The sequence below is a fragment of the Danio rerio genome, chromosome 16 (genome assembly GCF_049306965.1).
Source record: "Danio rerio strain Tuebingen ecotype United States chromosome 16, GRCz12tu, whole genome shotgun sequence".
NCBI classification, from domain to species: domain Eukaryota; kingdom Metazoa; phylum Chordata; class Actinopteri; order Cypriniformes; family Danionidae; genus Danio; species Danio rerio.
The window spans coordinates 47437140-47449631 of record NC_133191.1 but is presented as its reverse complement, the minus strand read 5'-3'; the positions used below and the strand labels follow the sequence as shown (position 1 = coordinate 47449631).

Here is a 12492-nt window from a genome sequence, read left to right as displayed (position 1 = left end):
TTTTTCAGTGGTACTTAAAGAAAAATAGATATTTATATACATTCACCGGCCACTTTATTAGGTACACCTAGTACCAGATTGAAACTCCTTTTGCCTTCAGAACTGCCTTAATCCTTCATGGCATAAATTCAACAAGGTACTGGAAACATTCCTCAGAGATTTTGGTCCATATTGACATAATAGCATCACACAGTTGCTGCAGATTTGTCGACTGCATGCATCCATGATGCGTTTTTCCAATCTTCTATTGTTCAATGTTTGTGAGCCTGTGCGAAATGTAGCCTCAGTGGTATACCCAGTGTGGTCTTCTGCTGCTGTAGCCTATCGGCCTCAAGGTTGGACTTGTTGTGTATTCAGAGATGCTCTTCTGTATACCTCGGTTGTAACGAGTGGTTATTTGAGTTACTGTTGCCTTTCTATCAGTTTGAACCAGTCTGGCCATTCCCCTCTGACTCTGGCATCAACAAGGCATTTGCACCCACAGAACTGCCGCTCACTGGATATTTTCTCTTTTTCGGACCTCTGTAAACCCTAGAGATGGTTGTGCTTGAAAATCCCAGTAGATCAGCAGTTTCTGAAATACTCAGAACAGCCTGTCTTGCACTAACAACCATGTCACGTTCAAAGTCACTTAAATCACCTTTCTTACTTATTCTGATGCTCGGTTTAAACTGCAGCAGATCGTCTCGACCATGTCCACATGCCTCAAAGTATTGAGTTGCTGCCATGTGATTGGCTGAATAAAAATTTTCATTAAAACGCAGTTGGACCTAATAAAGTGGCCAGTGAGTGCAAATACCTTAAAGGAGAGTACAAACAAAAAAAGCTGTAAAAAAATTGTGTATTTGTTTGACAAGTTTAAGTCATTGTGAGTTAGCAAGGCCTAGCATTATTTGTAATATCATTTTTCTTTATTATTATATTATTTTTTTTACTTTGTTTTACCTATTGAGGTTATGTACTTCTATATAACTCTGCTTTTCATATCTAGTCTATGTACACTCTGGCATTGTTCTGTTTATGTTGTTCATGCATTAATGAAAAAATCTTTGGGGGAAAAAAGAATGCTGCTTTATCTGGTGTTTAAATTTATGAAAATATGCAAATAAGTGCATATTAAACCAGATACCTCATTTGCAAATGTAAAAGTAACTTTTAAGAATTTTTTAATACAAACAACTGTGAATATGGTGTTAGTTTTTTTAGTTAGTTATTTTTGCTTAGGTAATTTTCAAAGTGTCTTGCCATAGTTGAATATTAATTTATTATATACAATCATCAGACCTCTTTCAGGTGAAGTTCATGAATATTTATCGCGTATTCATACGTCCGCTCAGTTCCTCTTCCTGATTGGCTGTATGGAATCCATATTATTTTTAAGAGAGGGACTTTTATTTTAAAACATCGGAAGCCATTTTCCGGATAGTCTGTTCGGGTGGTGTTTGTTATGGTTTGTATTTTGGGTTCAGAGTCTGGACATCATGAGGGTTTTTCAGCATTAAACTCACCTGAAGTTAGTTATCTTGTTCACGACTTGATTACTTGTACCGTATACAATTTACTGTCAATATTTTGGAGTGATATGTCAAATTATGAATGATAAAGTTGATTATCATATTTTGTGGTGATGTCATACAGTATGGAGAAGGTCCGAAGGATTCTGGTTCATCTGTCGAAGGAAAACGCCGCTCCGCAGTGCGCTCGATTCCTACAGGTCAGCAGAGCTAAACAACATATATAAAGTAATATAAAACTTGAGTATAATATATAAGGACATTAAAAAAACAATTAATATATAGTGACATTGATTTATGATCTATCTATCTATCTATCTATCTATCTATCTATCTATCTATCTATCTATCTATCTATCTATCTATCTATCTATCTATCTTTCGTAAATAATGAAATATCTTTACATATATCTATTTATATATAATGAAATTATATTAATTACTTTTATGTATATATTAACAATGTAAATATGATAATTGTAATCGTATAAGAAATAATAATAGTCTTAGTTTCATCGTTATTAATATTGTAAATTATTTAAAATATATAATATATTCTTGTATACAATATACAATTCTAAAAATATATTTATATATAAATATATTAATAAATAATATAAATAAATACATTAATAAACAATTTGAGTAAATTATTAATAATATAAATAGATTTATTAATAATTAAATACATTTATAACAATAATTTGATTCAATAATTGCTTTATTTGCATTACAAATATATTGCCAATACTATATTACATTACAAGTATAGTACATACATGTATTATAAAAAAAACAGTAAATAGTAGCAGTGGTAAAAAAAATTATTTATACATATAATAATTAAATAAAAATAATATATCATATTATTCAGTATATCATGTTTATATTATTCAATAAATCGTATTCATATATATCGATAAAAATTATTATATATCAGGATTAAACTGTACATTTAACAATCAACAACAATAAAACAAACATAACAAGCAATAAAAATAAAAAAATAAAATATAATCATATAAAATCAGATTTATTTATTTAAATCTGAAATGTGTGTCATTAATTTCAGAGCATAACTGGACACTTTGTCGGGAGTGCTGAGGATCAGGCGACCGTGAGCTGCTCTTTGGAGAATAACAGATTTATTTTAGGTGACCGGCTGTGTGATGGAGGAGTTCCTCTGAAGGTGAGCATTGTTTTTTTTTTTGCTCATTTTCAGTCAATCCAGAATATTATCAGTCACTCAAACTGTTTGTTCTCCCCTAGAGGGCGTCGTTTTGCCCCATCAAGTACCTGTCAGACTCGGAGGCCGTTTCTCTGCCCTCTGAGACCCTCAGCCGTGGGGTGGATGTGGGCGTGGCTGTGCTGCTGCAGTCAGCCAATCAGAAGCTGTTGCTGACGCGACGTGCCTCCAGTCTCAGGAGCTTCCCCAATGTTTGGGTTCCTCCTGGTGAGTGTGGTGTTTACTGCTGTAGGGCCAGACGCTGCAGGGCAAAACATTTTTTTTATTTTATTTTCTTGCTCCTATTTTAAGATTTTGAGCTTTTGGCTCTTTAAAAATTGATTACTTCTGCTGTCTAAAGTTAAACACTTTTTAAATTCCACCACTCTAGAGATGGCTGTCCATGAACTTTACTGTGGCATGTCAAAATCCCAGGTTTCTCGCCTTCAGCTGGTCCAAAACACTGCTGCTAGATTTATTTGTAATAGCAGAAAATATGACCACATTACCCCTCTTCTAAGAAGCCTTCATTGGCTGCCTGTGCAATTCAGAATTGATTTTAAAGCGCTTTTACTGGTTTAAAAATCCCTTTATAATCTAGCCCCATCCTATCTCTCAGAGCTGCTTCATTCTTACACTCCTGTGAGATCTAATAGGTCGAGTGAGCAGAATCTTCTTTCAGTTCCACTGTCTAGTCTAAAACGTAGAGGGGACAGAGCTTTCACTGTGGCAGGTCCTCGGTTGTGGAACACCTTGCCCCTTGAGATTAGAATGGCTCCATCATTATCCATTTTAAATCAATCATTTAAAACCTTCTTAAAACCTACCTTTTTAGCTTGGCTTTTTAAGATTATTTTAATAGTTCATTCTACCGCTAATTTTTATTACATTTTTACAGACGTTTTTTCTTGCTTTATTTCAATGTTTTTATATTCTGTCTTTTTACTTTTTTTTTTTTTACCTTGTCTTATGTACAGCACTTTAGACAGTCTTATAAATAAATGAACTTGAACTTGAAATATTATTTTTTAAATATTTTTCAAAATATTTACATTATTTTTTTCAGTCTAATTGAAAAATAACATAAAAACATATTAAAGTCCCTGCTAACCCCTGATTAATTGCACAGCTACTCTCTAGTATCTGACATGTCCCTCTCATTTGCAAATCAGACAATGTTTATTATACCACAAGCACAGCAATAGAAAATTACTGCTTCCCAACATTTTCCAGAGATAATGCAGACCTTGAAATTGTGACATTCCCTTGTCTCTTACTCTTGAAAACATTTGCTGCTTGAATCCACACAGTCATAAGATTAGAACAACATGGAGAAATGAAATAATAATAAAGCATTAATTGTTGGAAAATAGTAATAATAAAATATCAATAAAACATAATCAACTGACAAATAATAATCAAATCATTAACTAATAATCAATCAAATAATATAACGATAATTATGTAAATGACTAATGATCATATGATTAAATAAAGTCATTGAATGAAGAATAAATGAATAGAAACAAATGAAAGTAAAACTCAACACAAATAGATGGTGGTTTTATTAAAACATGCACATTCATGGCACATGTATTCATGGCTTCCGATGCAGATATCTGCATCTGTTATTAGTGACTGACTGTGATTTAATGTACTATAAAAATGTAATTTATAATTTAATTTGCATAGGACAGTAATATATAGCTTCATTAGTTTCAACATTTTAAAGCAGTTTAATGATTTAATACATTTCATTGAATTTTACGTCATTCAATGCGGCGCACTGACTTTATGGAGAGCTTACAAACTACTTACTACGGTTTTCCCTAAGAACATGAGGTACAACCGAAGAGAGTACAAATTTAGTAACAAACTAGCCAGTAGTTACTAAGCATCGAGTGTAGACTTTACGTTCCAGTTTAAGAAAGAACTTATGATCAGCTGGTGCAGGGGTGGCCAACCTTCCTGCAGATTTCAGTTGCAACTCATATCAAACACACCTGCCTGTAATTATCACGTGGTGTTCAGGTCCTAATTAATTGGTTCAGGTGTGTTTGATATGGGTGGCAACTGAAATCTGCAGGAAGGTGGCTCTCCAGGAACAGGGTTGGCCACCCCTGAGCTGGTGCAACCCTACCCTGAACTGTTTTGGGTTTATTACTGTCTTTATTTGTGCAATCTCATATCTGGCTCTTCATTAAAGACAGTGAGCTGAGGTTATCTGTTGATATTAAAACACTCACAGAAATGTGTGTGTGAATACTGTGGTGTTCTGGACTAATGAGTGCAATTTGTTTTGTTCAGGTGGCCATGTGGAGCTGGATGAGAAGGTATAAAAGCTTTTCATAACATTTGAACACAGTTGCACATATTCTTTTTTAATTACTGTACTAAAAATATAAAAATATTTAATGTTTTGTGTTTTCATTTGGTTAAAATTCTAAAACGACGTAATAATTTTAAGGTTTATAAAAGAACAAAAAAAAAGTCCCTCAATGTGTCTGCTGTTCCAAACATTCATTCATTCATTCATTTTCTTGTCGGCTTAGTCCCTTTATTAATCCGGGGCCGCTACAGCGGAATGAACCCCCAACTTATCCAGCAAGTATTTACGCAGCGGATGCCCTTCCAGACACAGTCACACACACACTCATATACTACGGACAATTTAGCTTTCCCAATTCACCTGTACCGCATGTCTTTGGACTGTAGAGAAAACTAGAGCATCCCCAGAAAACCCACGCGAACGCAGAAAGAACATGCAAACTCCACACAGAATCGCCAACTGAGCCGAGGCTCGACCAGCGACCTTCTTGCTGTGCAGCGACAGCACTACCTACTGCATCCCTGCTTCGCCCCGTTGTCCCAAACACTTCGACCAAACAATATATTTTTGCTTAATATATCAATTACATTTTTTCTTTAAAAAAAACTTTAAAAATAAAATATCACATTATAAAGGTTTTGGTCAATTTTTTTGTTTTGTCATTTTTCATTAATTTTTTTAAATGCCTGTATGGCTTTTATTTGTACTTTAGTTTTAGTTATTTATTATTATCAGGTCATATTCAATGACATCAATAACAGTTTAAACATTTTATTAGGTGTTAAAAGAATAAGTAGTAGTCAATTTAAAATGTAAAAATAAAAGTAATAAGAATAATAATAATTGTAATTGGTTTATTATCTCAATAATAAAATTATATTTTAAAATAATGTACAATACAATATATGTTTAATAAATAAGGATTTTTAAATAAAATAAATATAAAATGAATATTTAATATATACAATATATATTAATGAATATAAAATATAAATATAATAAAATATAAAATATATTAAAATATAAATATATTAAATATAAAATAAATATTTAAAATTGATTTCCCATATTCATTAAATAAATTAAGCGGTTTAGTGTACCGACATATAGCACCGTGGTACTCACAGTGACCTGAGTTCAATTCCCTGCTCGAGGTCCTTTGCCAACCCTTTCCCTCCCTCTGTTCCCAATACTGTGCCCTCTACTGTCTATCCCAATTAAAGGTGAAAAACCCCTAAAAAAATAAAATAAATAAAGGTTTTTAAGTTACCTATAATAACCCTGATACAATGCAAATATATTTGTGAAATAAAAAAAATAACCACATGAAAAATATTCATCAATGTCCTTCAGTATGTTAAAGTGATTTATTTATTTTTTTAATACTAAAATAATATTCTGAATGGTCCCATGGCTCACAAATTTTTGTGTTTGTGTGTGTTTTCACATGGCTGTGTGTGTTTTGTATAAAACTAGCTCCTGGATGCCGGACTGCGAGAGCTGCTGGAGGAGACTGGTCTGAATCTGAGTCCTGATGAGATCTGCTCTCGTCTGCTCGGCCTGTGGGAGGTGTGTATGCGCCAGTCTTTTTCTGAGACCTGTAGCCAAAGTCCAGCGGGGCGGTAGATTCTGATAGATTGGGGGCCAAATGTTTGTGTTACCCAGAACAGAAAGTCAAACACAGCACACATCTGTTGTCCATCTCAAAGTCTTCATCACTGGCATGAAGCTGCTGGCTCCAGATGCAAACCTAATCAAGCTGATTTAGAAAGTTTACACTGATTTGCACAAAACAAACCAATATCAGATGATAAAGAAACAGTTAGTTTAGAGATGTTGTCATCGTGTCCTGCCTGGATGTTGTTTACAAGTTATTTGTATTATTTAGTTGAAAACAAAGCATTGAGACAGAAGTTTTACTGCTAATTTTCCTTCCCTGGACCAAAATCACAGTGAAGAGTATCCAAAAAATACAGGCTGTCTCTCTAAAAAAAAAAGTCTAATTTCAGATCTAAAATTTTAGGTCTTAGAAAGTCTTAAAATCACAGAAAGAATGTCGTGTCATTTTACATTTGGTCTTAATTTTGCTATGTCCATGTAAATTTATTTATATTCAGTTATTATACTTTTAAAAGCTTTTTAATAAAAAAAGAATATCTGTTGAAAAAAATGTGTATGTATAAAACTAGGGGTTGTTTATTTATTTTATTTATTTATTTTTTATTTTTTTGTAAATGTGGCTAAGAAATATCTTTTTTTTTTTTTTTTTTTTTTGATGGAGCAAGTAAAAAACTGTTCCACTCCCCCATCATAAAAACGTCTGTAGTGTTTAGCCCTATTTAAACCTGAAATTTTATTCATAATGGTCTTAGGGTGCTTTCACACCTGTGAATTGATTCAGTTGTTCCGAAACAGAGATTACAAATGTTACATTGTTGCTCTTTGCTCTTGGAGCGGTTCGCTTTCACACTGCAAAGTTTCTAAACGGACCAAAAGAGCTAAAACAAGTCACGTGCGAGTAAACTCTCCTTACATTGGTCAGAGTCAGGGTTTATTTTGCAGCGTCCCGCTAAGCTGTCAGGAGAGGTGGTGGTTTTGTGGTGATTGACAGGGTGCGCGCGCGTGACGTGTCTGAGGAGAGATGCGGTGGGGAGGGGTGAGAAAGGTGCGCGACGATACATATTTGAGGACCGGGAGGGAGACGCGAGATTACCGGGAGATCATTACTCGTTTGCGGGCATCCGGAGACTCGCGAAACTTTCCGCTCTACTCATAATTCTCTCTTCATATAGCCGTATGCCTATTACATATTCATAAAACACTGTGATATAACCGCGCTCGGATCGGATCGCTTTCTCACTGCAATCGAACCGCTCCAGGGTTCGTTTCAATCAAGCCGAGACCACCTCACTCAAGCGATCTCGGAGCGATTACTTTGACGCGGAATAGAGCGCGATTGCCCTGTTCACATATGCCAATCGAACCGCCCTAACTGGGCAAACGAGACACGTTCCGAAACAAAAGTGTAGGTGTGAAAGCACCCTTAGAATGGTCTTAAAAAATCTTAAACTTGACTTAATAAAACCTGCAGAAACCCTAAAATAGATACTTTTTAAAACACATTTTTGCAGTATAAATCATAATTTTTTTTTCTTTGCTAAATTGTTGCTCAGAGATTATTCTTAATATATTATTTCGTTTTCAAAGAGGAAAAAAGATCTTCTCGAAATATTAAGTATAATAGTAGTGATGGCAAAATCTTAATTTCTCGTTGAGCTATCTCTTTAACTAGAATAGCTACAGTAATGTCTAAATATTGTTTTGTTTACAGAGACTTCATTTATTTAATGTAAAATACTGTAAAAACAATATGATAAAATGTTATTAAAATTAAAAAATATATATATTTAGTTTTATACTATTATAATATATAAAATTTTAAAAATGTTTATATTTTAATTTATTTAAATAATTCCAACCTGAATTTTTATCAGTCATTCATGCAGCTTTGGTGTCACAAGATCCTTCAGAAATAATTCTAATGTGCTTATTTTTGAGATACCCTTTTCTGGACTTTTTTGATAAATGAACAACATTTATTTGAAATATAAATTTAGAAAACACACTCTTTCATCTCTCTGACACTTTAACCGACACTCAATCACACGTGATCACCCAGGGTGGCATGGGGAGACTGTAAAAAAAAAACTTGCCCCAGTAAAAATGAACTGTGCCCCAGTAAAAGCTTTGAGATATGATTAACTTTATGCAAGTGTATTAATTAAGAGGGGTAATCCCAGAATAAAGACGTTAGGGATCGTTCACATTTTGGTGTCTTTTGCACGTGCAAGTTTGTTACTCTCTATGTACAATCGAAACAACACTTGTGAAACCAAACTGACACATGCACACAGAAATATATGGGGTATTTCGCACAGTGTCATTTAAACTAGAACCGCCGCATCCAACACTTGTGCAGTTATGACACAGGTGAGTGGGCTTGACAAACCACCTGTAAAAGCACTTCTCTCTAAAAAAACAACACCCCCCTAACAGTTCCTTTGTATAATTCACACTTCTTGTGTGTATTGCCTCTTCTTGATCACTGAATGCCTCCTCAATTGTAAGTTGCTTTGGACAAAAGGGTCTGCCAAATGACTAAAAGTAAATGTAAATAAATATTGTCGCATTATAAGTGCATTTATCTTGACTTCTGACCAACTTAATGCCTTCTTCCTGAATAAAATTAGTTATTAATTATGCATTTATTTATTAATTTTCCTTCGGCTTAGTCTGTTATTTATCAGGGGTAGCCACAGCAGAATGAACTGCCAACTATTCCAGCCTTGCTGTGAGGTGACAGTGCTAACCACTAAGCCACCATGTCGCCCCAACTATTATTTAATTAATAATAAAGATGAAGCGAATTTACTTGATATGATGTTTTCTGCTCTTGTTCTCCATCCAGTCAGTGTATCCGCCCATGTTGACTATAGGACTGCCTAAGAGACATCATATTGTGACTTACATACTTCTGAAGAGCTCTCAAACACACCTGCAGATTCAGGTACAACTTAAAGTCAACCATACTGAAACTACACATATATATACTACATATTTGGGCATTGGCTACCCCCTGTTGTTTCTCAGGCTAGTTTGCGTCCGGATCCTGCTGAAGTGAGCGCGTGTGTGTGGGTGGATGCAGATCTGGTGAAGGCTGTGGTTTCTGCTGTAGACGGTGAGAAAGAGTGTGTCCAAATTCCGGCTGACCTGCCAGAGAGCATCAGGTATGGCATGTTTAAACTTTTAGATTGACTCTAAAATTAAATGTTTATTAAAACTGTTAAATATGACATGACAAAAAGTAATGACAACAAATGTTATTTGTTACTTTAACTTATTTTAGTAAGTTAAGCAGGTTTCAACTCATGTTTTAAGTTATAGTTTAACTTAATATTTTCAGTCAGTTTTGATGTAAGTTGAGATGACTCGAAATGTTATTTTGATTCAACTAAATAATATATTTATATTTTTTAAGCAATAGCTTATTTCAAGAAGTTTTAACTTTTTTATTTTACTTTCAGGAAATACTTTTCTGAATAATGTAAAAAAATCTAAAATATTTAAGTGCAAATCACTACTACTTGAAGCAAGAATTCTTTTACAATGTAAAATGAAAACTTGTGTTTGATACATCTGGTTTTCATGGCTCATGTAGTATAATTTTCATTTATTTATTAGGCTGAACATTTCCCTGTGTATTTCGGACTTCATTTATTTTCCCTCAGCTTAGTCCCTTTATTCATCAAGGGTCACCACAGGAGAATGAACTGCCATCTTATCCAGCATATGTTTTACACAGCGGATGCCCTTCCTGCTTTAACCCTGTACTGGGAAATATACGCACACACTCATTCACACACATACGGTACGGCCAATTTAGTTTATTCAATTCACCTATAGCTCATGTCTTTGGACTGTGGAGGAATCCGGAGCACCCAGAGGAAATTCACGCCAACAGGAGGAGAACATGCAAACTCCACACAGAAACGCCAACTGGCCCAGCTGGGACTCGAACCTGCGACCTTCTTGCTGTAAGGCAACAGTGCTAAACACTGAGCCACCATGTCGCCCCCATTTCGGACTTAATTCTATTAAACATCTTGCAGAATGCAGTATTATTTTCTGGTTATCATGTGTATTTCAGTTAAATAAACTGCATCTGCCTTTTGATTTCTTATTCATAATACACACAACTTCATTCTTATTAAATCAGTACAGTTGGAAGCTGAATTTCTTTCTAAACCTGATATGTATATTTTGTATTTGTAAAGAAATGAAATAATTAGTATATAATTGTTTGATCATTTTGGTTTATCATGGAAAAACAATAAACAAATAAACGAAAGTTTATTTATGTGGTTCTTGGTCAAAGAAGAAGCATCAAACCCCGTAGCAACAGTTACATTTATAAATCTCTAAAGATTTTACAGCAAAAATTGCACAAATTGAATGAAACTGAATGTCGAATTGTCCCACAAACTAGATGCATGAAACAGAGTGTGTGAACCAGCATTTTTATTTTTAAGTTTTAATTATTTCGAGCAGTGTTTCTCAACCACGTTCCTGGGGGACCACCAGCACTGCATGTTTTGGAAGTCTCTGTTGTCTGTCACACCAATTACAACTCTTTTAGTCTCTGCTAATGAGCTGATGATCTGTATCAGGTGTGTTCGGTTAACGAGACATGGAAAATATGCAGAGCTGGCGGTCCTCCAGGAACATGGTTAAGAAACACTGATTTAAAGAGCGTAATATACTAGTCGTAATACTTAATACACTGTTTTGAGTGTTTGTTATCTTTATGTTTTTTGTGGTCAGTGTGACAAAGGTTTCTCCCGACGGTAAGATGAGCGAGTCTTCTCTGCCGGTGTCTGTGCTGTGTAACCGGGCCCCGGATTATGGAGATGACATTGAACGCGTGAGCACTGGAACCAAATTTGCCTTAGAACTGTGGTTAAAAACACTGGAGCATCATGCTGATATGGGCTGACGGCTGCTCCTGTACGGTACCATTTAACCAGTGCCTTGAAAAACACAGCGCCACCTGCTGGACTGGAGTTATTCCATGTTATTTGGGCACAACATTCAACTCAACAATTTTGTCAAAACTGTGTTATAGTAACAGTTTTTATTAGAATGTGAATGATTGAATCATCACTTGAATGTTTGTCATTGTGGCACTTTACACAGTTTCATATTAAATGCAACAGAAATAATGTCTCGATTGTACTACAAGGGGATGGTAAAGCCCCCTCTTCGAAAGCTGGCAAAGTCTTTTACCTTTCATTCCGCAATTAACTACAGAGGCTTTGTTTAAAAGATGGATTATTTTAATTTCCCACAAACAGATGTTAAAATTACGTATATATATTGCGTGCGTCTTGGTAACTTCCAATAATGAGATGCTTTCATATCATATCTTAAATAAACTGTTAATGGATTATTATTGAGTTACTGTTATTACCAGTTTGATTCTAAATTCTAAAGTTTTATGCGCACATACTGTGTGTGTGTGTGTGTGTGTGTGTGTGTATTTTATATATATATATATATATATATATATATATATATATATATATATATATATATATATATATATATATATATATATATATATATATATATATATATATATATATATACAACAGTTCTGTCTGTTTCTCAAATCTGATTGGCTGATAGCCGTGCAATATTCTGCAATATCAGAACTCCTACAGCCTCTTTACCCTTTGTGTATTATTCCGCCCACATACAGCCAGCAAAAAGCAGACACTACAGATCTAAAGTTAAAGATGCTTGCTCAACTGTTTAACTGTCAGCTTATGATTTGAATCCGGAAAAAAGTAGTTCCTCATACAAAA

The 12492-nt window shown here is 34.3% G+C and overlaps 1 protein-coding gene across 4 annotated transcripts; it reads left to right on the top strand.

Annotated features, from left to right (window-relative positions):
* Positions 1–1403: 1403 nt before the first annotated feature.
* On the top strand, positions 1404–12074 carry nudt17 (nudix (nucleoside diphosphate linked moiety X)-type motif 17). 4 transcript variants are annotated; one of them, NM_001030103.1, is given in 9 exon segments: positions 1404–1513; positions 1639–1714; positions 2587–2703; positions 2784–2967; positions 5047–5072; positions 6545–6637; positions 9537–9635; positions 9719–9855; positions 11450–12074. In NM_001030103.1, coding segments are annotated over 8 exon segments (903 nt in total). In that variant the 5' UTR covers positions 1404–1513; position 1639; the 3' UTR covers positions 11622–12074.
* The last annotated feature ends 418 nt before the right edge of the window (positions 12075–12492 follow it).

Excerpts from the sequence above, each read along its gene's own strand:
- nudt17 (XM_005158274.6), top strand. The coding sequence starts at position 1,640 with ATGGAGAAGGTCCGAAGGATTCTGGTTCATCTGTCGAAGGAAAACGCC. Across the intron at positions 2,968-5,046 it reads CAATGTTTGGGTTCCTCCTG|GTGGCCATGTGGAGCTGGAT; the intron begins GTGAGTGTGGTG and ends TGTTTTGTTCAG. Across the intron at positions 9,856-11,449 it reads GACCTGCCAGAGAGCATCAG|TGTGACAAAGGTTTCTCCCG; the intron begins GTATGGCATGTT and ends TTTTGTGGTCAG.